This window comes from Scyliorhinus canicula, chromosome 15 (genome assembly GCF_902713615.1).
Source record: "Scyliorhinus canicula chromosome 15, sScyCan1.1, whole genome shotgun sequence".
NCBI classification, from domain to species: domain Eukaryota; kingdom Metazoa; phylum Chordata; class Chondrichthyes; order Carcharhiniformes; family Scyliorhinidae; genus Scyliorhinus; species Scyliorhinus canicula.
Window position 1 is genome coordinate 99677955 of NC_052160.1, and position 23537 is coordinate 99701491.

A 23537-nucleotide genomic window follows, 5' to 3' on the forward strand; every position below is an offset into this window, starting at 1 on the left:
CAATTTTCAGAGAAACCTGTACAATGAGCTGGGTTTAATGCCAACACCAACCTCTCATTTCATAAATCAATAAAAAAAACACCAACAGGAGTGCACAAGTTAAGTTACACACCTAAATGGAGGTGATCTTCCAACTGTTTTTCAAGTTGCCAGTTGTTAATATCTGAAGAGTTTTAAAATCTCCAACCAGGTAGCACTTAGACCCCTTTAGTGTTCCAAACACAACATTATGCTAAGAATTTATTCCACATGTTGTGCTAAGGTTACACCGAGCAGATTAATAGGTATAGGTTGTTTTTCTGCTACTTCCCCAGAAGCATATAGACACAAAGTGCTGCTGATCCTTACTTCAAACCGAACATTTCAGTAATGCCAGTAAAGTGTGATTGCAAACAAATGTCACCTTTTCCATTATAAGTGAGTAATCCACCCGGCCCTCTGAAGTGAATGGTATCCCCGACCTTCAGGTCTTCCAGGTACTGAGACATCTTGCCACCTTCTGGGAATTTGGGATGTACCCCCTTAAAATAGATCTGCAGAGAGACAATATCAAGCTTTATAAACGCAGAAGGCTAGTGGGTCCATTCCAGAGGAAGCAAGTAAAATAGGCTCAGCAAGAGTGAATAGTAATTTATCCAAAATGTAAAGCTCAATATCTTATATAGGAACCTCGAGCCTATCCAGCCATCATTCAATGAGATCATGGCTGATCTGTGGCCCAACTCCATATACCTGTCTTTGGCCCATAGCCTCAATATCTTTGCAAAAAGCTATATAGTTATAAAATGAACTCTAAAATTCACTGCACTGTAAATTCTATGATTCTAACTTGTGGGAGAGAGTGTGAAGTGCTTCCTAACATCTGTCCTAAACAGTTGGCCCCAAGTTTTAGACTATGCCCCTTAGTTTTAGAATCTCCAACCAGTGGAAGTCGGGTATCTACCCGATCGTTTCCTGTCAATATCTTAGAACCAGTGTTTGAATTATATACACAAAACGGAATGGAGAATCACAGATGCTACTTTAGTATAGGAACATAGAATGTAATATGAATATAAATCTTCCAGACAGAGGGCAGAAAATTAAGCTAAGCAGTTGGCACAACTAATGGCTAAATCAGACAAGCATATGCCACAGAAAATAATTTTTTTGCAGCCTTTGAAATAGGGCACACAAGAAGCAGCTGAGTTTGATGCAAACTAATTCTTTCCATCTAATTACCTGACTGTGTGAAGTGCAGTGTAATCTCATTAGTTCTCATCTTTCAACAAATTATTGACCCAGATAATTTTCACTATATATGAACAATGCAATTCAGCAAACGACGTACAACTAATTCCAAACCATGATTCGCACTTCCATGAGGAACATTTGTTTTAAAGGCACCATGTTTGTTATTTCTGGTCTGGTCTCGTGTCTCCCCCTTCTCCCAAGAGTATTCCAGACCCAATTCCTTCTGCCAAATGTACAGCAATTTTGAAACTTGCATATGCAACATGTGAAAGACATAAAAAGGATGCACAATTATAAATATGAAGGCGGTGCAGAAGGAATAATTTAATTAAAGCTTTTTGGCTAATTTATTGGTCAATAAAGGTGGTAGCTGACTAGAGTGTCAGTTAACGGTCAATCAGCCGAAGCTGGAATAGGGCCTCAATAGTGTTGATTACTGTTGAAGCTTAACTAGTAGGGGTCATCTCAGCTCACCTTTCTTTAAAAAAAAATCTATTTTTTGTAAAATTTTGAGTACCCAATTATTTTTTCCAATTAAGGGGCAATTTAGCATGGCGAATCCACCTAACCTGCACATCTTTTGATTAATGGAGGTTAAACCCATGCAGACATGGGGAGAACGTGCAAACTCCACACGGACAGTGAACCAGGGCCGGGATTCAAACCCAGGTCCTCAGCACCAGTCCCAGTATTAACCACCACGCCACATGTCGCCCCTGCTCACCTCCATTGAAGAAAGGGACTGTTGGAAGCGCATGATCAGCAAGATTCACACATGAGCAGTTGGGAGAGAGCACACCCCGAGTGACAGAGTCAGAGTGAGTGAGACAGACAGAGAGCAAGTGTCTTTGGGAATTTGGAGTACCGTGAGAATGCGGTGCAGAGGGAAAGAGTGCTTTTAGCTTTCTAACTTTTTACTCTTCAGACAGCGAAAGAGTCACTGGTATCAATGGAGTGGGGGAGGAAAAAGGTAGGTTTTGGAGCATGCCCAAATGGGGTGTGAAAATCTTATCCTATGTATTCTTGGGCTATCAATAGTAATCGCTACACAGGAAGGTGTACAACATTTAAAAAAATAAAATATCTAAACTACCCAATTCATTTTTTCCCAATTAAGGGGCAATTTAGCGTGACCAATCACCTAGCCTGCACATCTTAGTGTTGTGGGGGCGAAACCTACGCAAACACAGGGAGAATGTCTGGACAGTGACCCAGAATCAAACCTGGGACCTCGGTACTGTGAGGCTACAGGGCTAACCAACTGCACCACCGTGCTGCCAAGGTGTACAACATTTTACTTCTGATTTCATGGCTTTTCTACATGAAGCATTTGCACTGGCTGTACGGTGTCAGGTGAGCTCTTGGATCCAAAATTGGTTTAGTGGCAGGAGGCCAAGGATTTGGGTCAAAGGTTGTTTTGGTGACTGGAAGCCTGTGTCCAGTAGTGTACTGCAAGGATCAGTGCTGGATCCCTTCTGTTTGTAACATACCTGATCTAGATGTGAACATGGGTGGTTTGCAGATGACAGGTAAACAGCAAGGAGGAAAGCCTCAAGATTAAAGGATGATATAGATGGGCTGGTCAGATGTACAAAACTAATTTAACCCTGAAAAGTCTGACATGCATTTTGGGAGGACTAAAAGGCAAGGGAATATACAATGAACAGTAGGACGCTAGGGAGTACAGGGGACCAGACGAATCTTGGGATGCTTATCCAAAGATCCCTGAAGGCAGGACAGAAAAATAAGGTGACATCTGGAATATTTGCCTTTATTAGCCAGGGCATAGAATACAAGAGCAGGGAGATTATGATGGAGCTGTCCAAAATGCTCATTAGGCCACAGCTAGACTAATGTGTGCAGTGCTGGCCATCCCACTATAGGAAGGACGTGATTGCACTTGAAAGGGTGCAGAGCAGAGTAGATTCACCAGGATGTTGCTTCAGATGGAACATTTCAGCTATGAAGAGAGGCTGTGGTTGTTTTCCCTTACAGCAAGAGAAGGTCTGCTGTACAAAATCTATGAAGGATAGGAAGAAACTTTTCCCCTTAGTAGAGGGGTTAATAACCAGTGGTCATAGATTTACAGTGATGAGATTGAAAAGGAAATTTGAGAATTCACAGGGTGGTGGGAATCTGGAACTCACTGCCCGAACGGGTGGTAGAGGTGGGAACACAACATTAAAGTATCTAGACTAGTACTTGAAACGCCGTAGCATAAAAGGCACAAACATGGTGGGGTGAAGAGCCTCTTTCGGCTGTAAACCAGACTCCATATTGAGTCAAAGATGTTAAAAATTCCTAACATTGCCTGGTGATGTAGATCAAGTCAGCACACGGAACTAGACCCAATAGAAGCATTTAATGATGATGACGACATTTGCCCCCTCCCCCAAATAGAAATAAGTACATGCGATCGGATGGCAATTAGAGACATGGCTGCAGGTTGACAGATTGGAACCCGAATATTGAAGGGTACATGACTTTTAGGATTATACTTGCAGGATTTTCGAAGATTGGGGAGTGGGGGTAGAAAGGGAAAGCAGGAACAGGTTACTGAACTGAATGATCATAATGAATGACAGAGCAGGCTCGAAGGGCTGAATGACCCACTCCTGCTCCTAATTTCGGTTTTTGACATTTAGAAAGGACAGGAGGAGGAGTGGCTCGTTAATGACAACATTAACACAATGGAAAGGGACAATTTAAGTTCAGGAAACTAGAATCAATTGGGGAAATGAGAAACAAAAGTCACTTTGTGGGAATGGTGTACAGGCCCCTCTAAAAGTAACCATACGGTAGTAGGGGTATAAAGAAAAACAACAGAGGAGTTTGAAGATATGGCAATAATCATGGAGGATTTTAATTTACATATGAACTGGAAGCATCAGATGGGCAAAATAAAGCCTACATGGTGGAATTCATGGAATGTTTGGGGATATTTTCTTACAGGAGCATGTCCAGTACCAACCAGAGAGCAAACTATACTAGGCCTGGTATTGTTCAATGAGATAGGATGAAATTAATTACTTCAGCGAAGGATTCCTTGAGTAGTGATCATGATTGAGAGAAAGGAGGATGGGTCGAAGAATAGTATTTTAAACTTAATAGGGGTAATTATGACGACATAGAAGAGCTAAATTGAACTGGCTAGGTCATTAGAGATGCCGATATTTAAAAGCGGATTATTTCAGAATACACCAGCATAGATCCATCCAATAAACGAGAAAGAAACAAACAAACACTCAAAGGGGAGGATTCACCATTCATGGTTAACTATCAGCATATGAAGGTTTGAAAATTGGACAGAAAATAAGAGCAGAAAATCTAAAGATTAATAAGGAGGGAAAATAAAAAGTAAGCACTGGCCCTCTAGAAAAGACAACCTGGGGAATAAAGGAAAATAAAGAAATGGCAGATGTACTGAAACAGGTATTTTGCATTGGCCTTCCCTACGGGAGGACACTAGTAACATCCCAGAAATAGCTGTAAAGTCAGGGAACGGAAGGTAGGAATGAACTCAAGGAAGGAAACTATAACATTAGGGAAGTGGTGCTGAACAAAATGGTTGGAGCAGCAGGCTGACAAGTCCTCAATCGACTTCATCCTAGTGGTCTTAAAAAGGAGTGGCTACTAAGGTATTGATTTTAATTTTCTAAATTTAGCTAGACTCGGGGAAGGTTCTATTTGCAGAAAGCATTTGATAAGGTGCTACTTCAAAGGTTATTGCAGTAAATAAAAGTCCATTGTGTAGGGGCAACATATTGGCATGGAAAGAAATTGCCAGAGTGTTATTTTCTGGTTAGCAAGATGGAATGAGTGAGGTATCACAGGGATTAGTGCCAAGGCCTCAATAATTTCAAATAAATTACTTGGATGAAAAAAGGTACGGTTGTGAAACTTCTGGACAAAGAAAGGAAAGCAAAGAGCTGATAGAGGTTAAATGAGTTGACAGATCTGACAAATATATAGAGTATAAGCACCAAATGGTGAGAGATTGCCAAACATGGCTTACAGAAGGGTCTAGGTGTTCTAGTGAGCAAATTGCAAAATGTACTTACAGCAAGTAAATAGGGAAGGAATGTCCTTGTTCATTGGTAAAGGAAGTATGGAGGTTACACTTTATACGCTTTTGGGTTAGACCACATCTGAATGACTGTGCACAGTATTGGTCTCATAAGTTCATGATATGAGCAGAATTAGCCCATTTGGCCCACTGAGTCTGCTCTGCCATTCTATCATGGCTGATCCATTCCTCATCTGCTACCGACAATGTTACAGATCAAGAGCTGGATTGCAAAATCAGCCGGAGCATCATCTCCTCCCTAGAATACATGACCATGGAGTAGGAGTAGGCAATTTCGCCTCCCGAGCCTAACACCCTTATTGAGATCATGGCTGATCCCATCCTGGCCTCAACTCCATTGTCCTGCCAGTTCTCCATAACCCTTTACCAATTAAAAATCTGTCCAATTCCTCCTTACATTTACTCACTGTTCCTGCATCCACCACACTCTAGGATAGCAAATTCCACAGATTCACAACCCTTTGGGAGAAGTAATTTTTCCTCAAATCTGTTTTAAATTTGCTACCACTTATTTTAAGATTATGAACGCGTGTTTTAGAATGCCCCACAAGAGGAAGCATCAGCTCCAAGTCCACTTTATCCATACTTTTTAGCATCTTGTATATCTCAATTTGATCTCCCCCTCATTCTTTTAAAGTCTGGATTGTATAGGCCTAAATTGTTCACTCTCCTTATACGACAACCCCCCCTCAAAAAATCTCTGGAATCAATCAAGTGAACCTCCCCTGAACTGCCTCCAATGCCACTACATCTTCCCTCAAAATAAGGGGACCAAAACATACTCCAGGCAAGGTCTTACCAATGCCTTGTATAGTTGCAACACTTCCTTACCTTTGTACTCAATTCCTTTTGCTATAAATGCCAACATTCCATTTACTTCCCTCATTATCTGCTGCACCTGCACGCTGGTTTTTTAAATATTTTTTATTCTCCTTTTTCACATTTTCTCCCACATTTACATCCAACAAACAATAACCAGTAACAAATGTCAATCCCCATAACAATAATGATCCCATCCTCCCACCAAACCCCAAACATTAGCCCACATGTTCACAAACAAACAAAATGACAAAAAGGAATCAGGAGCACCCAGAGTCTTTCCCCATTTAGATAATAAATTGCCTTCCCTTTTTTTCCACCCAAAATGCATGACCCCACACTTAAACTCCATCTGTCACATTTTGGCCCACTCTCCTAACCTTTCCATTTGCAAGGTTCTTCTTTTCTCATTGCAACTTACTGCCCCACCAATTTTTGCGCCATCTGCAAATTTGGCTATAGAACCTTCTATCCCTGTATCCAAGTCGTTAATATAGATTGTAAATAGCTGGGGCCCCAAGGACCAAACCCGGTGGCATCCCACTAGTTACATCTTACCATCCAGACAAAATACCCATTTATCCCGATTCTTGTCTCTTGTCCGTCAACCAGTCTTCTATCCAATCTAATAAATTACACTTAATCCCATGTGATCACACCTTGTGAATCAACCTTCTGTGCAGCACCTTATCAAACTCCAGAAGCCCAGATATTCTACATCTACAGGATCCCCATTATGCACTTTGCTTGTTACATCTTCGAAGAACAAAGCAAATTAGTCAAACATGATTTGCCCTTCCTAAAACCACACCGACTCAGATGGATAGCGCTTTGGCTTGATAATTGGTTCTAACAATTTTCCAACAACATATGTTAAACTAACTTGTCTGTAGTTGCCCACATTCTGCCTCCATCCCTTTTTGAATAAGGGTGGGTGATATGCTTGCATTTTTCCAATCCACTGGAACCTCTCTCATCTCCTTACTTAAGGAAAGATGTAAATGCGCCGAAAATAGTTACTAGATTTTATATCTGGAATGGGCAGGTTGTTTCAGGAGGAAAAGTTGGACACAGTAGCTTGTATCCACTAGGAGTTTAGAAGAGCAAACGGTGACGGTTAACAACCCAAAGGATCTTCACTGATTGGTGTGGAGAGGTGTCCCCTCAGAATTTGGAACGAAGGGTCACTGTTTAAAAATAAGGGGGGGTTCCAGAACTGGCAATATTTGGGGTGTCGGAAGATCGGGGGGTGGGGGGCATAGAGTCGGATTTTTCAAGGACGAAGGGACTCGGAGCCCCCGAAGTCAGAGTATGGGTCAGCGATAGGACGTTGTTTTTGGTGTTTTATGTGTCAGCCCACACGGTTGTAAGAAATGTTAAACTGTAAAAATTACAAATGCTTCAATAAAATATTAAATAAGGGGTTGCACATTTAAGACAAGGGGTCAATTGGGAACCTTTGAAACTCGGCTTACTCAAAAAAGAGGTCATGGAGGCAGAGTCTTTCAATATTTCTTTTGTTTTATTAAAAATAAATTTAGACCACAATTAATTTTTTCCAATTAAGGGGCAATTTACCGTGGCCAATCCACCTACCCTGCACATCGGTGTGTTGTGGGGGTGAAACCCACGCAACACAGGGAGAATGTGCAAACTCCACACAGACAGTGACCCAGAGCCAGGATCAAACCTAGGACCTCGGAGCTGTGAGGCAGCAGTGCTAACCGCTGCGCCACAATGCTGCCAGACTTTCAATATTTTTTAAGGCTCATGGTGAGTATGGAATTAAGCATTACCTTGACAACAAGATCCACATAGCCTTTGGTGTCATCACTGCTAACTGGAGTATATGGTCGCACAACAAGGTTTCCATCAATTCTTGCAGAGAGATACACATGTTTTCCTGTATTGAAAGCCAAACAATTGGTGTTTAAACATTAAATTAAGAACCGCTAAAGTAATACATTAAAAAAAAAAACTTAACTGCAGAAGTATGTTATGATCCCAGTTGATCTTAGAACTGGACAGGAAGATCCCAGTACTCTGGTTCAAAAGACTAATTTTTTTTGTATAAAACATAGCAAGTGTGTCACAGTACCATTACAAAGAAAAGCCATTAAACATGAATAGTATTATACAATGTACCTTTACTCCCTCCCCCCTTAGCTTAACAATTACACACAGATTTTAAGATCAACACGGATCACAAAGTACATTTTAAGCTACAATGATCTAATTGACCAAGTCCCTTTTAAGTACCCAAGATGACTGTAGTAAGACATTTTTCCTGAACTCAAAATGCCTGTGGATTCTCTTCCAAATCTGCCCAGATGATTCTTGTGAGCCACCTTGTCTCACTGAACTCCATCTTCCATGAGTGATTTCAAATTGTGCCTTCAAAAGTCACATTCAAATCATGCTTTCCCTTAGCAGTTTGCATTCCAAAATCCAGACTATGGTTTCCAAATGACACTTGGCTTCTGCTCCACTTTTAACAGCGAATACAGTCCAGAATTTTGTACCACCCCTCTAGGTTTATTAGTCTGGTCTGCTGTGCAGACTGCTCACAACTGCTTTACCCCTCAATTCCCAGACTGTTAAAATGGCATCAGATGTTTGTTTTACCTTTGAAGGCTCATGCCCCACTTTAAATCTGGTTACTGCAAGTGTCTAACTCAAAAGTTTGTTCACACTTCCTTGAATTAATCTGGACAATACCTTGGTCTCGGTTGCGGTCTTAAAACACATTCTCAGTCCCAATTCCCTGGTTATCACGGCTATAAGCTGTACTTCATTAAGCCCGTCTTTGCAGCTCACATTCGGTTCATTCTTCGGCAGAATTGAGAGATGTGCACTCCCAGAGGTCCTGTTTCCAACTACCCACAAATTCAGCCCAAACTAAAACTTAAAAAGCTTTTATTAAATCCTTACAAGGCCCTCCAGTTGCTAAGCAACCCCTATTAGTTGTATTTTTGTCACACCATAACCTTCTCCAAGCATAATAGAATCGAAAATCAACCGCCACACATCCAGCATGGATCCAAATATAGGTTTTAACCTCTAGGCATAGAAACATTAAACCCATTTAAAACTATACCTTATTTCTAATGTTTACCAATATAAATCCCGACTAGCAGATGTCTTAGCACATTGCTTGCAGACAGACTAGGAGATGGGCGTTTGGCAAGGCCAAAAGTACATTTATTTTTCTTGTTGAATGGAATTCCCAGAACTTGTTGATCAGAATGCAATAAAGTGAGTAGTACCTGCACAAGAGAAACAAAGTAGAGCAAATCCAGGGAGAGCAATGGAGTGGAGTACAAGGAGAGGATAGCTGGAAGGGAGATGTAGGGCACAGTACTTGCAAATACTACTGGATATGAAGTTGCAGGTAATTGAGATTTTTATTCTTGAGAACACGTGAACCCTAAACAGATATACTGCTATAACATTTAAAGCAACTGATCAAAATCTTTCTTTGATCGGAGCATGATTGGGAAGCGCCATGGATGTTCTAATCAGTTTCATTTCCCTACAAAGTGACTCTAAACAAGGACATTGTGCTAGGTTACTGGCTTAAAAGAAGCAAACATCTAACCAATCAAGACAGCTAAAACAGGAGTCACTAATAATAATATACAGAGCAGATACAAAGGGAAATGAAAACTTGCTCCCAAAGGGAATAGAAGTCTCATGACCAGTCAATTCAGGATGTTCTTGTGTAGTTTACAGTCAATAAAGCTGTTGATCAGGGTGTAAGTAACTTACCAACAGGCAAACCAAGAATGTGATCGACTGAAGGAAGAGCAAATCGAAACCGCCTGGTGTCGTGACTCACAATCTGTTCAAAAAGCAAAAGAGAAAGTGAGTCCTTCAACACTAATAGTTTGAAAGAGTAAGTGTAACTGCATAATGTTAGGAGTGGATTTTGCTTAATTCAAATTTAAGATGTAGATGGAAAAGAAAGCCCAAAGACTTTCTTTTTTGTAAGAACTGTTGAAAAGCTGTTTTTTCCTTGGGTGTTAATAATAATATTTATTTTAATATCAAAAGGTCCCTTAGTTTGTCAGTGGAATAACTCCTGGACCAAAGTATCCTTTCCTCCCTTTACAAATTTAAAAACTGTTGGGCTCACATCCGGGTTCCTAATATAACTTGGGGTCTGGGTGCCATAACAGAAAAGAAACAAAATGTTACTTACCTCCTTATCTATCAGCCGCAGTGGGTACTTCTCATTGGCATCTTTTAAAGTGATGGCAGGCTTCTTTTTTTTGGACAAAACATAGTGTCCCACAATAACTCCGACTGTTGTTACAAATACGGCACCAATTGCAAAAAGCACTCCGGAAGTCTGTAACACAAGAGCAATAGTATGTTTACATCCATTTTTAGCGAGTGGTTCAAGATTACTTAGCTCAGGTGACAGAATTAATCTAATGAGTTTGTAATTAAGAATACAAAGATCAGTATAACAAAAGCCAACACTAGTATGCACTTAGTTAAAATGGCAAAGGACCAAACCACATTACATATGAACAAAGATTTCAACCAGCTTAAAATAAGAAAACTTCACATGAACCGGATGCACTAAAATCACATGGCTAACTAGGAAACATTTTTTGCAGCAGAGACAAAAGAAACCTATGCATTTACTCTGCACAACATGATGTCAAAACAGTTTGATTACAAAAAAAGAGTCTGCTCAGGCACCAAGGAGACATGGATTCCCATTTCACCAATGTTAAAAACAGTTTTGTATCACAAGTCACGAGAAGATTAGTTTTAAATTGGATTTATCATGACATGGAAATCACCTAGTGAATTGGGCCAGAATTTACAGCAACTAGCAAATAAACATAATGCAATTCTTCAGACTCAATCTCCCGGTTAATGGGAACAAACCAGAACAGCGCAAATAGTAAATGTAGGGGAACATCCAAGCAATAGTGACCATAGTATAATTTAGGATGATCATAGGAGAAGCACAAAAAAAAAATTATAGAATAGTTGATTTCAGGGGCTAATAGAAGTTGGAAAAATAAAATTATTGGTGAATTATCACAGCAGCCCAGGAAAAAAAAAAACATTTTGCTTAAAAGACGAACCAATCAATGAAACACCATCGATAAGGCAAAATTAAGGAAAGGGGGATTTACCAAAGGCACTACAGGGGAGAAGGGATACTCGAAGTAAAAAAAAAGCAAAAGAGGAACTATGAAATTAAATCAGAGTGAAATATTGCCACAAGGTGCAGCACAGTAGCACAAGGTGCAGCACAGTGGTTAGCACAGCTGCCTCAGTGCCAGGGACCTGGGTTTGATCCCGACTTTATGCAACTGTCTGTGTAGAGTTTGCACGTTCTCCACAGTCCAAAGATGTGCAGGTTAGGTGGATTGGCCATGCTAAATTTCCCCTCAATTGTCGAAAGGTTGAGTGGTGTGGTCTTCTGAATGGTCGGTGCAGACTCGATGGGCCAAATGGCCTCCTCCGCACTGTAAGGATTCTATTCTACAGGCACATGGGAGGAGAGAATATGGTCAATGAAGGATAGTTGAGATCAGAGCCAGGAATAGTGAAATGTCCAAAACAATTATTTTGGTTCAGTATTTAACAGGGAGAGGTCAAGTAGGAATGACATCAGATCACCACATTTAAGAGAGGACAATTAATAAACAAATGCAACTCGGGAAGAAATGCAAACTCCTGATTCAGGCAGATTCTGAAGAATCTAAAAGGAAGAGATGACACGAGGAGAAAAAGCTGTATTGCCATGAGGACTGGCAAACAGTTGTTAGAGTCATTTTACAACACAAAATGAGGCCCTTTTGGCCCACTGGGTCAGTGCCAGCCCTCGTGCATCTATCTATTCTAATTCCATTTTCCAGCACTTGGTAGGTAGTCTTGTTTACTATGGCATTTCAACCACAGAAAATGCTTTTAGGGCAGCACGGTGGTAGTGGTTAGCACTGCTGCCTCAGTGCCAGGGACCCGGGTTCAATTCTGGCCTTGGGTGACTGTCTGTGTGGAGTTTGCACGTTCCCTGTGTCTGCATGGGTTTGCTCTGCATGCTCCGGTTTCCTCCCACAGTCCAAAGATGGGCAGGTTAGGTGGATTGGCCAAGTTAAATTTCTCTTTAGTTTCCCCAAGATGGGCAAGTTAGGTGGGGTCACAGGGATGGAATGGAAGAGGGGCCTAGGTGGGTCAGTGCTGACTCGATTGGCCGAATGGCCTCCTTCTGCACTGTAGGGTGTTGGGAGGGTTCCTGCCTCTTACCAGCCTTTCTGGCAAGAGTTCCAGATTCCCACCACCTTCTGGGTAAAAACGTTTTTCCTCAAATCCACTGCCCATTATCTGAAAATCTATTTCATAGAATTTACAGTGCAGAAGGAGGCCATTCGGCCAATTGGAAAGATCACCCTACCCAAGCCCACACATCCTCCCTATCCCAGAACCCAATAACCCCTCCTAACCTTTTTTGGACCCCTAGGGCAAATTTAGTATGGCCAGTCCACCTAACTTGCACATCTTTGGACTGTGGGAGGAAACCAGAGCATCCGGAGGAAACCTACACAGACATGGAGAGAACATGCAGAATCCACACAGGCAGTGATTCAAGCCAGGAATCTAACCTGGGACCCTGGAGCTGAGGGGCAACTGTGCTAACCACTATGCTATCGTGCTACTCGTATTGACCCCCTCTAAGGGGAAACGTTTCTTCTTATCCAGCACGGCAGCATGGTGGTTAGCATAAATGCTTCACAGCTCCAGGGTCCCAGGTTCAGTTCCCGGCTGGGTCACTGTCTGTGCGGAGTCTGCACGTCCTCCCCGTGTGTGCGTGGGTTTCCTCCGGGTCCTCCGGTTTCCTCCCACAGTCCAAAGATGTGCGGGTTAGGTAGATTGGCCATGCTAAATTGCCCGTAGTGTCCTAAAAAGTAAGGTTAAGGGGGGGTGGGGTTGTTGGGTTACGGGTATACGGTGGATACGTGGGTTTGAGTAGGGTGATCATTGCTCGGCACAACATCGAGGGCCGAAGGGCCTGTTCTGTGCTGTTCTATCCATGTCCTTCATAATTTTGTACACTTCAATAAGGTCCCTCCCGCTTTAAAGAACGACCCCCCCCCCCCCCCCCCCCCCCAACCAAACCTCTTCATAGCTGATTCAACATCCTTGTGAATCCACTCTGCACCCTCTAATGCAATCACATCCTTTCTACAGTGTGGCAACCAGAATTACACAGTACTGAATCCCCTGCACCCTCTAATGCAATCACATCCTTCCTATATAGTGTGGCAACCAGAATTACACACAGTACTCTGCTGCATCATAAAAGTCCCTCTTATATTCTATGTCTCGACTAATAAAGGCAAGTATCCCATATGTCATAAATCACCTTATCTACCTGTCCATAGGTCCTATGAGGTCCCTCTATTCTTCCCTAGCATCCTGCCATTCATTGTGCCTTCCTTTGCCTGGTTAAGTGCTTCAAAAAAATGCAGCATCAGTTAAATTCCATTTACCACTGTTCTGCCCATCTGACCAGCCAGTCCATGTTGCCCTGTAATCCAAGGTTCTCTTCACCATATCACCACTTTTTGTGCCATCTGTGCATTTACTGATCATACCACCACCCACTTTCCCGTCTAGATCATTAACATACATTACAAAAAGCAAGGGACCCAACACAGAGGCCTGCGGAACACCACTAGACTCAGGCTTCCTTTCACAAAGACAACCGTCAACACCTTCTGCCTTGACACCAAGCCAATTTTAATCCAATTTGCCCAGATTTCCCTGGATCCCATGGGCCCTTACCTTCTTGATTAGTCTCCTGTGTGGGACCTTGCCCTTCTGTTGAGGGCAAAGTATTGGAAAAGTTTAAAAGAGATAGATGTATAATCATCTGGAAAGGAATAATTTGATTAGAGATAGTCAACATGGTTTTGTGAAGGGTAGGTCGTGCCTCACAAACCTTATTGAGTTCTTTGAGAAGGTGACCAAACAGGTGGAGGAGGGTAAAGCAGTTGATGTGGTGTATATGGATTTCAGTAAAGCGTTTGATAAGGTTCCCCACGGTAGGCTATTACAGAAAATACAGAGGCATGGGATTCAGGGTGATTTAGCAGTTTGGGCCAGAAATTGGCTAGCTGGAAGAAGACAAAGGGTGGTGGTTGATGGGAAATGTTCAGACTGGAGTCCAGTTACTAGTGGTGTACCACAAGGATCTGTTTTGGGCCACTGCTGTTTGTCATTTTTATAAATGACCTGGAGGAGGGCGTAGAAGGATGGGCGAGTAAATTTGCAGATGACACTAAAGTCAGTGGAGTTGTGGACAGTGCGGAGGGGTGTTGCAAGTTAGAGGGACATAGATAAGCTGCAGAGCTGGGCTGACAGGTGGCAAATGGAGTTTAATGCAAGAAAGTGTGAGGCGATTCATTTTGGAAGGAATAACAGGAAGACAGAGTACTGGGCTAATGGCAAGATTCTTGGTAGTGTGGATGAGCAGAGAGATCTCGGTGTCCATGTACATAGATCCCGGAAAGTTGCCAACCAGGTTGAGAGGGTTGTTAAGAAGGCGTACGGTGTGTTAGCTTTTATTGGTAGAGGGATTGAGCTTCTGAGCTATGACGTCATGTTGCAGTTGTACAAAACTCTGGTGCGGCTGCATTTCGAGTATTGCGTGCAATTCTGATCGCTGCATTATAGGAAGGATGTGGAAGCATTGAAAAAGGTGCAGAGGAGATTTACCAGAATGTTGCCTGGTATGGAGGGAAGATCTCATGAGGAAAGGCTGAGGGACTAGAGGCTGTTTTCGTTAGAGAGAAGGTTAAGAGGTGACTTAATTGAGGCATACAAGACGATCAGAGGATTAGATAGGGTGGACAGTGAGAGCCTTTTTCCCCTCGAATGGTGATGTCTAGCACAAGGAGACATAGCTTTAAATTGAGGGGAGATAGATATAGGACAGATGTCAGAGGTAGTTTCTTTACTCAAGAGTAGTAAGGGCGTGGAATGCCCTGCCTGCAACAGTAGTGGACTCGCCAAAACTAAGGGCATTCAAATGGTCATTGGATAGACACATTGACGATAAGGGAATAGTGTAGATGGGCTTCACAGGTTGGCGCAACATTGAGGGCCAAAGAGCCTGTACTGCAGTGTTATGTTCTACGTTGTCAAAAGCCTTACTGAGAAGTCCATGCAGACCACATCAACTGCACTGCCGTCGTCTACACATTTCATCACCTACTCAAAAAAAAGTCAAATTTGTTAGACATGATCTTCCCTTTATAAAGCCATGTTGACTATCCTGGATTAGTCCTCTCCTCTCTCCAATAATTCCCAGACTGATGTTAGGCTCATTGGCCTGTGATTATCTGGTTCTTCCTTAGTTGTCCTCCAGCACCTCACCAGTGGCTAGAGAATGTTTGAAAATTAGTGTCGGAGCCCCTGCAATCTCTTTCCTCACACAGCAACCTCCGGTACATCTCAGCTGGTCTGGGAGATTTACCCACTTTTAAGCCCGCTAAAAACCTCCCTCAATTATAGTTATATTACAACCCTCACCCCTTGTTTCTATACCTACATCATCCTTCTCCATAGGTGAAGATAGATACAAAATACTCACTTAATACCTCAAGTTGATACACCATCCCCAGGAAACCATGGGCTAGTCTAAAAAAAGGTAGGAAAAAATTCCTAATAAAAAATACAAAAATAAAAATCTAGAAACCAATAATAATGAATAACCAATGTGGATTAGAAAAATAATCCTCGTTTGACTTACCTCACCAGACAAGACTAATGCAGATGTAACAAATGTAGATTTCCAAAATACCTCTCATCAGGTGCTACATTATAGACAATGTATAAAAAGGTCAGAGTATGTGGAGTCAGGGTTGGAGTTGTAGCATGAATATCAAGCTGGCTGAAGTATAGAAAGAACATGGTGGAGGGGTGACTACTCTGTGACCAATGGTGGCAAGTGGGCTCCACAAGGATCAGTGCTATGAATACTGCCTCAATGATTAAGACTTTGGAAACAAAAACAATTTCTAGATGCGAGAGATCACCAAAGAAGGGACAATCTTCAAGTGGAGCTTCAAACAAAAAAGAGCAGCTATTTTGGGCTGAAGAGTCTGTTTCTGTGCTGTTGATTTTACAGATAATGTACAAGTATCTGGGGTCTGCATAAGCAGGGCAAATAACTCAACCAGAGTGAAGAATTAAAGGAGGGTGTATCTTGAACAACAGTTTTCAGATCTTAAAAGTTTAACTGCAGATTTGCATCTGCCCGAAGAATGGTGAAGCTCAGGCATTCACCATTATTTAAAACAGTCAATTTCAGCCTAATGAGCATAGCAGCCAAACCTCTTGCACCATTACTGTGAGGCAAAGTGTCAAAATGTCCAAACTTGTCCTAACTGAATGGACCACTAAGAACATGGCAAAAAAAAACTACCTTGCAGTTTAGAAAAAAACACATTTAAATAATTCCACAGCAGTACAAAGGTATAGAGAAATCTGTCAATGCTATACCATGAAAGTATGAACATTTAAAATGTCCAAGATCACGTCACAGAATAATCAGTTTAAAAACAAAAGGTAGCTGATTCATGACTAGTGCTCAGGATAGGAACAGGTAAACAGAAAGGGGTGGTAAACAGGGATTCGATCACTTACACAAGTTGCTTCATCTTTTCAATTCAATCTGTTTTCCCAATTAGATCTGACTATACTAACTACTCGAGTCTGCACTGGCCCTGGGAAAGAGCACCCTACTTAAGCCCACACCTCCACCGATCCTCGTAACCCCACCTAACCTTTTTGACACGAAGGGGCAATTTAACGTGGCCAATCCACATATCCTGCACATCTTTGGACCATCCGGTGGAAACCCACACAGACAGGTGCAAACTCCACACAGTCACCAGAGGCTGGAATTGAACCCGGGACCCTGGAGCGGTGAGGCAGCAGTACTACCCATTGTGCCACCCCACCAAAGTAGTATGAGAACAGTAGACCTTATTTAGTACCAAACTTGGCTACAGTTTGAAAACTCAGATGGCAGGCATGTTCAACTGTTGCCAAGAGTCAGTATTGGCAGACGATTATTCTCACTGACATTTAAAACAAGGCCGACACAGCTAAGCTGCCCTTTTACTTCGTCAACATTTAACTTTCTACCAAATGGAGGAAATGGTAAGCCGTCAGCAATTACAGACTTGGAGCGTGGACGGATACACCCAAATTGTTGATTTGCTGAATTAATTTGTAAATCATGAATAAGGTAGCAGAATACGAGTTATCAATGATAGCTAGCTAATGAAAGCTGTCCTTGTTTGACCTCAGCCCCATGATACTGACTATCAGTTTAGTGCTCCTTTGTAAGAAGCTGGATCAGTTGCCTCCATATTCTACCCACCCCCAGCTGCTTCCATCATTGGATCCAAACAGTGCTCATCTCCAGCATTCTTTTCCCTTAATATTACATTGACAACCAAAGCACGAAAAAGAGCGCTAAATTCCAGAGATGATTGACACCAAGGCACTATTTGGCCAACTACAGCATCAAGGAGCCCAGCTTAATCTCTTGTTAATGGGAAAAATCGGGGGGGGGGGGGGGGGGGGAGGATTCTCCACTGGTTGGAGGAGTCATACCTAGCACAAAAGAAGATGGTTGTAGTGGTTTTTGGAGGTCAATTAGCTCGGTCCCAAGACATTGCTGCAGGAGTCCCACAGACTAGTGTCCCATCTTCAGGTGACCACCCTTCCAGATTGGGGGAATATTTGACAATTGATGTTCAGTATCACTCGCAACTCTTAAAAAAAAAATGCACTCATCCCATCACTGGCACAGGTGAGTAATGTTGTTGACTGTAGCAACTCACCCATGACTTCACATACTCCAAGAACAAGGGCAGCAGACACATGGGAACATGATCACTGCAAGTTCCTGTCCAAGGCACATACCATCCTTACTTGGGAACTAGTATAACGGCATGGTAGCATAGCGGTTAGCACTTGTTGCTTCACAGCTCCAGGGTCCCAGGTTCGATTCCCAGCTTGGGTCACTGTCTGTGCGGAGTCTGTGTGGGTTTCCTCCGGGTGCTCCAGTTTCCTCCCACAACACCCGAAAGACATGCTGTTAGGTAATGTGGACATTCTGAATGTACCCAGACAGGCGCCGGAATGTGGCAACTAGGGTCTTTTCAGTGCATTCATTACAGTGTTAATGTAAGCTGACTTGTGACAATAAAGATTATAATAATGTTATTCCTTCACCATTGCTGGGCCAAAATCTGGAACTCTCTAACCCTGTGGGTGGACCCTCACCAGATGGACTACAGCAGTTCAAGATAGTTCCTGACCACTATCTTCAAGAGCAATTAAGGCTGGCCTTGCCAACAATGCTTATATCATACAAATTAATAGAACTTTCTTATTCACTATTTGAGGGCAGGGAATGCAGATTAATTATAAGAGTACCTGTAAAATTATGACAGATATGAATTTAAGCAAAACACCACACCCAATTACTCATTGGAAAAAAATGGTTTTAAAAAACTGCAGGCCAATAATGCAATGTTTCAAGTTCTGCAGTACTTACATGGGCATTATATGCAGCCCAATGCTAAAAATATCCAAGGACTGCAGAATGAGTCAGATTTTACATGAAGCCGACAACTGGAAATACTCCCAGCCCAGTGGTGTAAAGAATTGCGTAAAGGTTATTGTGTAAAGGTTCGGTACTGATCTCAGGACTGGATCACAAAAATGCTGCCCCATGATACTAACCTAGCACTGGATACACAAGAATTGGTTTGGTGTGACAGATTTGAGTAGAACATGAATGGCTAAAGCAGGTTTTAGAACAGAACAGCACAGAACAGGTCCTTCGGCCCTCGATGTTGTGCCGAGCATTGTCCGAAACCAAAATCAAGATTGAAAATATTCAGACCGGAATTAAATTGCCACAGGTATTACAGGTCAGCAGCTTTTTTTTAGAAAATCACAAGGCCTTTTGAATACTGGGTATATCAAATTAAAAGTTTTTCTGAACAAGAGCAAACTGCCCTGCAGGCTACAATTAGAGAAAAACCTGGGTGCAACTGTTCAGACAATGTTTCAATTGCTCACAAGGCCCAGGGCAAGGTAACATAGGTCTGTTCTAGCTTCAAAAACTTGACAAGGAATGTACTGAGAGAGTACAGCAATTAAGGTAGCCCAACATCAAACATACACCACAAAGTGCTTTGCTTATTACCTCAAACATACATTTTCAGTTGCTTAAAAAAAAACATTTTCAGTTGCTTAAAAAAAAACACTTATGGTGAGACCAGTAACTTTTCAACTACCAGCTCTGCAAACAAGTGAAAAATGTTGGAAGTAGACAACAGATCCATCAACTGAAAATTGGAGTAGTTCTTTTGGCTGGAGCTGCTCTCTAGAAAAAATGTATTTTAACAACCGATGGAAACCATTTGTTCAAAATCCAACCATGCTTTGTTCCAAATTACTGACACAGCAACACTATTTGCAGGGAAGACCTGGAGGGTTCAATAGCCTCCACCGACCAAGTTTTATGTTTAAAATTAGTCTGTACAGCATAATAGAAATTCCTTTAAATCTCATGTGGTAGCCTGTGGAACTGCTCATTTATTAAAGCACAGGAGACAAATCAGGTGTATTCACTCCACACACTCAAGCTAATGCCAGGAAGCCATACAATATCCCACCGTTCCCAAGCAACACAACTACAGTGGCTTGACACCATCAAATGAAATGCAGCACCACTTTTTCTTTTATTGTTTTGAAGAATTCATGCCTTCCTTCCTTTATGGTTGAGATCTTCACATATAAATCAGGACCAGGCCTATGTTAGTGTTAGGCAGGAAAGTAGAGTTGGGAGGAAAGTAGAGTTGAAGCCGCAAGCTAATCAGACAATCTTATCAAATGGCCAAAGAGACCCAAGGAGCTAAATAGCCTACACCTGCACCTAAAATCACAAGTTTGTATGCATGCATTAGAATCCTACAGCGCAGAAGGTGATCCTCCAAAAGAGCACTCCACCTAGGCTCACCCACTTCCCTATCCCCATAACCTAACCTGCACATTTTTGGACTGCAGGAGGAATCAGGAGTAAACCCATGCAGACACCAGGAGAACATGCAAACTCCACATAGGTCAGTCATTCAAGACACTGAGGCAACAGTGCTAACCACTGACTGGCTCCATTTCTGTTTACATGGGATACTTATCCAGAAAGCAAACACCAAAATAATTCAGAAGATTACATAACAGCAAGCACCTTAAAATGGGTTCCACTGTACAAGTGAATTCCAATTATGCAACAAACACAATTGATACCAGAGAAAATGTCATAAACTACTTCAGCAGTTGTCCCTTTTACATTTAGAAGACAATTCATTCATTTTACTGCAGTCTTCCAGACCGGTTTGAGCAGAATACTGCTAACAATCATTTTGAAACACTTGTTTAAAAATCAAAATAAAGCCAAAACATTGAAGGAAAATCAATTTAAAGAAATGGCTAGTTTTGAGAATGGAAACAACTGACTGGATGCTTTTCTGAAGTTGGACCAAAACTAGATTTGAAAATAATAAAATTCCCCCTGGTCTCAAGAATTCACCAGGCTGCATTGAGAAATTTGAACAGAATTAAGTTAATTCTCCTCTTCTCCCTTACTGGTTTATTCCCTTATCATTTTAATTACACATATTTAGTCAACACAGCAATTACTCAATTCAGAGTTTAATAAAAATGACAGCCAACCATCATGTCAGCCCTCTAAAGCAAACTTAGAAAATTCATTAAAAAAAAAAGGAGAATGCTTTAATTTGAGCCAAAGTTGCAAGCAGGCTAATGAGGATCATTAACATTTTCCAGTATCAGCATCAATTTCTTCAGCCACCTTTAGTCAACAAAAAAGCTACTGTGGTGCAATACTATTTGCTAGATGGCTAAATCCAACTGCTCCAAGCAAGATTAATTGTAATATAGTTCCCAAATATAAAAGAAATGCAATTTCTTTAAAAAAGGGCATTTCAATCTGGTTTCAAGGACATAATGCCACAGGAACATTTTTAGATCCTATGGCATTTGGCAGTATTTTCTAACATGACCCACCCACTAGTCAAATATTCCTACAGAACCTTCCAAGTGCATTTGTATAAACTGAGGGAGTATCTTCCGAATCAATCCCCTCCCCTCATCTCCCCCAGGTTTATTTTCTTGACAATATTCACATTTGGCTCTACCAAGACCAAAGAACGAAGACTGGAACCAATTTTAAAATCTGTTTCCAAGTGGCTTTAAGCACAGCAATGAGAAGTATTTAAAAATGTAAGTCTACTTGTGACAATAAAGATTATTAAAAGAACACAAGTTGCTGCCAGCGACCCTGTTTATCCAGGGTTATGTTCACTGAAAACGAGCTGGAGGTCAACGCTCCCTGCACAAAGTCCACTCCCCATCCCCACAACCGCCCTCCACAGGCAACTGTGGAGTTCCATCAGCTTTTACTGACAAAAGCCTATCGAGAACCGAATTGCAAACCCCAGACAGACACATTTTCACTGACCAGCGAATACCCCATGGCCAGATGCATCTAACGAGACGCCTGTTCCAGCCCTTCACTCTCCCAGAAACCCTTCCGTCTTATACGCACGCGTACTCCGCCAGGCAGACTGGGGCACGGCTGAAAGCAGCGCCACCAGGCGGCTGGGAGGCTTCATCTCTGCTCGCTGACTGCGCCACTGGACGGCCGGAAGGCTTCATCTCTGCTCGCTGAATGTGCCACTGGGCGGCTGGGAAGATTCATCTCTGCTCGGGAGACAGCGCCACCGGGCGGCCGGGAGAACTGAACTATGTTCGGGGACAGCGCCACCCCACGGCCAGGAGGGTTCGTCTCTGCTCGGGAGACAGCGCCTCCCAACGACGGGAGGGCACATTGAATCATACAATTCCTACAGTGCAGAAGGAGGCCGTTGGACCCGTCGAGTCTGACCCTCTGAAAGAACACTATCTAGACCCACTCTCCTGACCCATCCCTGGAACCCCATAACCCCTCCTAACCTTTAGACACTAAGGGACAATTTAGAATGGCCAATCCACCTAACCAACACATCTGTGGACTGTGGGACAAAACCAGAGCACCGGGAGGAAAACAAAGCAAATACTGGGAGAACATACAAACTCCACATTGTCACCCAAGACAAGAATTGAACCGACATCTCTGGCACCGTGAGGCAGCAGTGCTAATACTTTGTCACTGTGCCGTCCCAAAGAACATGATGTGGAGACACCGGCGTTGGACTGGGGTGAGCACAGTAAGAAGTCTTACAACACCAGGTTAAAATCCAACATGTTTGTTTCAAACACTAGCTTTCGGAGCACTGCTCCTTCCTCAGGTGAGGACTTCTTACTGTGTCCCAAAGAACGACTCAGCTCTGCGTGGAGAGGGTGCAGCAGGGAGAACTGAATTCTGCAAGGAGATAGTGCCGTCCAGTGACTGGGAGAACACATCTCTGATCAGAGAGGGCCCAGCCAGGAGAACTAAGTTCTGTTTGGGAGACAGGACCGTCCTGTGACCAGGAGGACTCATCTCTGTTCGAAAAGAGTGCTACCCAGTGGCTGGAAAGACTCATTGCTGGAGTAAACAAACACTGTTATTTGTGTTTGCACTGCACCATTCCTGCACAAGGACATCCTAAAACACTTGGCACATTCAGGGAGGGTAGGGAGATAATGGGATACCAGGTGGTAGTTTTTCAACTTGTCTTTGGGATGTGCATGCCACTGGCAAGTTTGCATATATTGTCCAACCCCAGTTGACTATTTCTCAACACTGTGGCAGATGGGAATAGTTTCTTAGCATCATAGAATCTCTACAGTGCAGAAGGAGGCCATTCGGCCCATTGAGTCTGCACCAACTGTCCAAAAGAGCACCCTACCTAGTCGCACTCCCCCACCCTATCCCTGTAATCCCACCAACCGTTGGACACTAAGGGGCAATTTTGCATGGCCAATCCACCTAACCTGCACGTCTTTGGACTGAGAAAGGAAATGAGATCACCCGCAGGAAACCCGAAACAGACAAGAAATTGCAAACTCCACACAGACAGTCACCCAAGGTTGGAATTGAAGCTGGGTCCCTGTGCTGCCCATCTACTCTCTCCAAACTCTTCATGATTTTGAACATCTACATCAAATCTCCTCTTAGTCTTCTTTTTTCCAATGGGTACAGCCCCAGCTTCTCCTCTTGTCAATGCCTTCACATTTTAATTGCCCATCAACAATTGGCTCGAAACATTGTATTAAATTCAAAATCATCATCCTTAAAATCCCTCCATGGCCTAACATCATATCTCTATAATATTCT

General features: G+C 42.5%; 1 protein-coding gene across 1 annotated transcript in view; it reads right to left on the reverse strand.

The window, feature by feature from the left end:
- Positions 1-21875, reverse strand: part of LOC119978408 (NADH-cytochrome b5 reductase 3-like) — a 35714-nt gene extending 13839 nt beyond the window's left edge. The window contains exons 1-5 of the mRNA XM_038820035.1: positions 21738-21875; positions 10341-10490; positions 9908-9980; positions 7936-8042; positions 404-533 (exon numbers count right to left, since the gene is read on the reverse strand). Of these exons, the coding sequence (XP_038675963.1) occupies positions 404-533; positions 7936-8042; positions 9908-9980; positions 10341-10490; positions 21738-21764 (487 nt within the window). The 5' untranslated portion in view covers positions 21765-21875. The remainder of the gene's footprint in view (positions 1-403; positions 534-7935; positions 8043-9907; positions 9981-10340; positions 10491-21737) is intronic.
- Positions 21876-23537: the final 1662 nt, after the last annotated feature.